Source organism: Pteropus vampyrus, unplaced genomic scaffold, assembly GCF_000151845.1.
Source record: "Pteropus vampyrus isolate Shadow unplaced genomic scaffold, Pvam_2.0 Scaffold45, whole genome shotgun sequence".
In the NCBI taxonomy this organism is placed as follows: Eukaryota; Metazoa; Chordata; class Mammalia; order Chiroptera; family Pteropodidae; genus Pteropus; species Pteropus vampyrus.
The window spans coordinates 1,486,361-1,488,750 of NW_011888826.1; the positions used below are offsets into that span (position 1 = coordinate 1,486,361).

Consider the following 2,390-nt stretch of genomic DNA (forward strand, 5'->3'; position numbering starts at 1 on the left):
GATAAATATATATACAAAGAACTCCTATTCAGAACACAAACAGAACTCCTTTAAATTAAAAAATAAATAAATAATATACTTGAAAAGGCACTTCTAGAAAAAAGGTATCTAAATAGCCAATGAGCATATAAAAAGCTATTCAACCACATTAGTGAGCAAGAAAATACAAATTAAAACCACGGAATATCCAAAATTTAAAGAGTGACAAAAACGTGTTTATGAGGATGTGGAAAAACAGGAACTAAGAGTGTAAACCGAAATTTAAAACTTACTTCAGGAGCTCATAATTCTTCTCATTTAACCTCACAGCATTTTCTCTCCAAAATTTCTCAGATTTGTGCACAGGACTCCATTCCAATCTTCCAGATTTAAGTTCAGAACTGTATTCATCAAATGAACTACAAAAATGTTTAAAGAATTCAAAGTTTATAAGAATCTGTGAGATCCTCCAAAATTAATCGAAATAATACATGTTCATTGATGATGACTTTTAACTACAAAGACTGATGACCATCCTTTGTACATTAACACACTATCACTAAACCAAGTTTAAATGGCTTAAATAAGCTTTACAAATCACGTGAAATTTATCCAGGGTAGGAAGGTCAAATTTGAATGCTTGTCATGAGATACTAAAAGGAGCACTTGCTTTCAAAATTCTTACCCGAATATTTACATAAATGTACATCTGTAAAATATCTGATAATCTAGCAAAGTTGCTATCATGCCACTTAAAATACTGTATTTGCCAGACCGCCAGATACATTAATGTAAACTGATATAAAAGTATATTACTTGAATATAAAATAGTATATTCTAATACTATTGCACTATAAATGTCATAAACTAGGAAACTGCATTACAAAAACAAAACACACATATTAGTACAATATTTTACAATGTGACTTCCAAAAGTGAAGAAGGAATTCATTGGTTGATTAACTATAGATTAATTAAAAACAAAAACCTCTGTACACATAACAAACTGCAATGCACTTTAATTCAAAAATCATTTATCATGCATCAAATTACTTAACTACTCAATAATCCAGTGGACGAACACAGTGACAAGACATGCCTGGATTTTCTTCCAAATAAAAACTTTTTTAAAAAGTAGCTATTTAATACCAAATGGTAATTCAGTATAACCAGGATTTACTGGTTAAATTGACCAGTGTCCTGTTGAATAAAGGAGTAATTTACTTTAATGTAAGCCCAGTTATTATAAGAAGTAAACTAGTATTGTTAACATTAATTTCCCAAATCTAAAACAGCAAAAACATTTCTTTCCACTATATCTATCATCCTATTAGTTTTATATGAATAGCAATACAATATTTTCAAATTACCAAATTCAGCATGAAAAATCATAAGTATTAACTATATTAATAATGATGTGGATTAAATAATTTAGAAAGCTAACTATCAGTAGTATTATTTATTTTTAAAAAGGATTTTAAATCATTATTCCAGAGAAACTGAAGAAAAATTTTAAAAAACAAAGAAAATAGAATTTATAAAAACTGCAAGCCTATTGCTAGCCTATTATATTATAATCAACTTATTCATATTTGAAATTATAGAAAGACAAAAAATCATTTACCTCCCTCCACAAAACTCTGTTACAAACCACTGATATAGGTTATATCTCCCATCTCTATAAAAGCTTTTGAATATTAGGATTATAGGTTGCATGGAATTATCTGGTGAATACATTTCTGGAACACATACTATACTGAAGGCATTTTCTGGACACTTGAGACCTCACAGCAATCCTACAAAGTTAGAATTTTTATTGTTAATTTACCAAAGAAAAATTGAGACTTTAAAATGTCAGGAATCTTGTTCAAGGTCAAGTCAGTCTGGCTCCCAAACCCAATCCACCTACAGAGAAAGATTTATTTCTAAAGAGTAATTCTCTTTTAAAAATGTGTCAATAGCTAAAAATCAAAGAATACATGAGTTGTGGGGAAAGATCATCAAGATATTATTAAACAACAACCAAAAACAAGGTCTAGAACAATATGTAGAACCCCATGTATGCACACGTGCACAGGCGCACATGCCAAAGGCAGGGGGACTAGGAGGTTTTATGGAGGAACATACAAGAAACCAGGAGGAAGGAGGATGGGACTAGGTGGGGAAGATGCTAGAAGTGGCATGGAGTCCCTTCTGCACTGTGTAAGAGTTTTTGGTTTTTTTTTTTCTTTACTGTGTGTATATCATTTGCATAATGTTTAATACAAAAACATAAAGAAAACTACCAGGAACTTCAAAACAGCAGGAAAAAAAATATTCTATACACATATGGGCAAATCTTCTCCACTAATTAACTATTACTGCTTAAAAAGATTCTAAACCAGGAAAGATTCACAAAGGGTTCTGTGGTG

General features: G+C 30.5%; 1 protein-coding gene across 6 annotated transcripts in view; it reads right to left on the reverse strand.

Annotated features, from left to right (window-relative positions):
- The window catches only part of ATP6V1H (ATPase H+ transporting V1 subunit H), a 124,643-nt gene that overhangs the window by 59,608 nt on the left and 62,645 nt on the right, over positions 1 to 2,390 (reverse strand). For all 6 annotated transcript variants that reach the window (XM_011359156.2, XM_011359158.2, XM_023530040.1 and 3 more), the window contains one exon: positions 273 to 398. In XM_011359156.2, the coding sequence (XP_011357458.1) occupies positions 273 to 398 (126 nt within the window). The remainder of the gene's footprint in view (positions 1 to 272; positions 399 to 2,390) is intronic.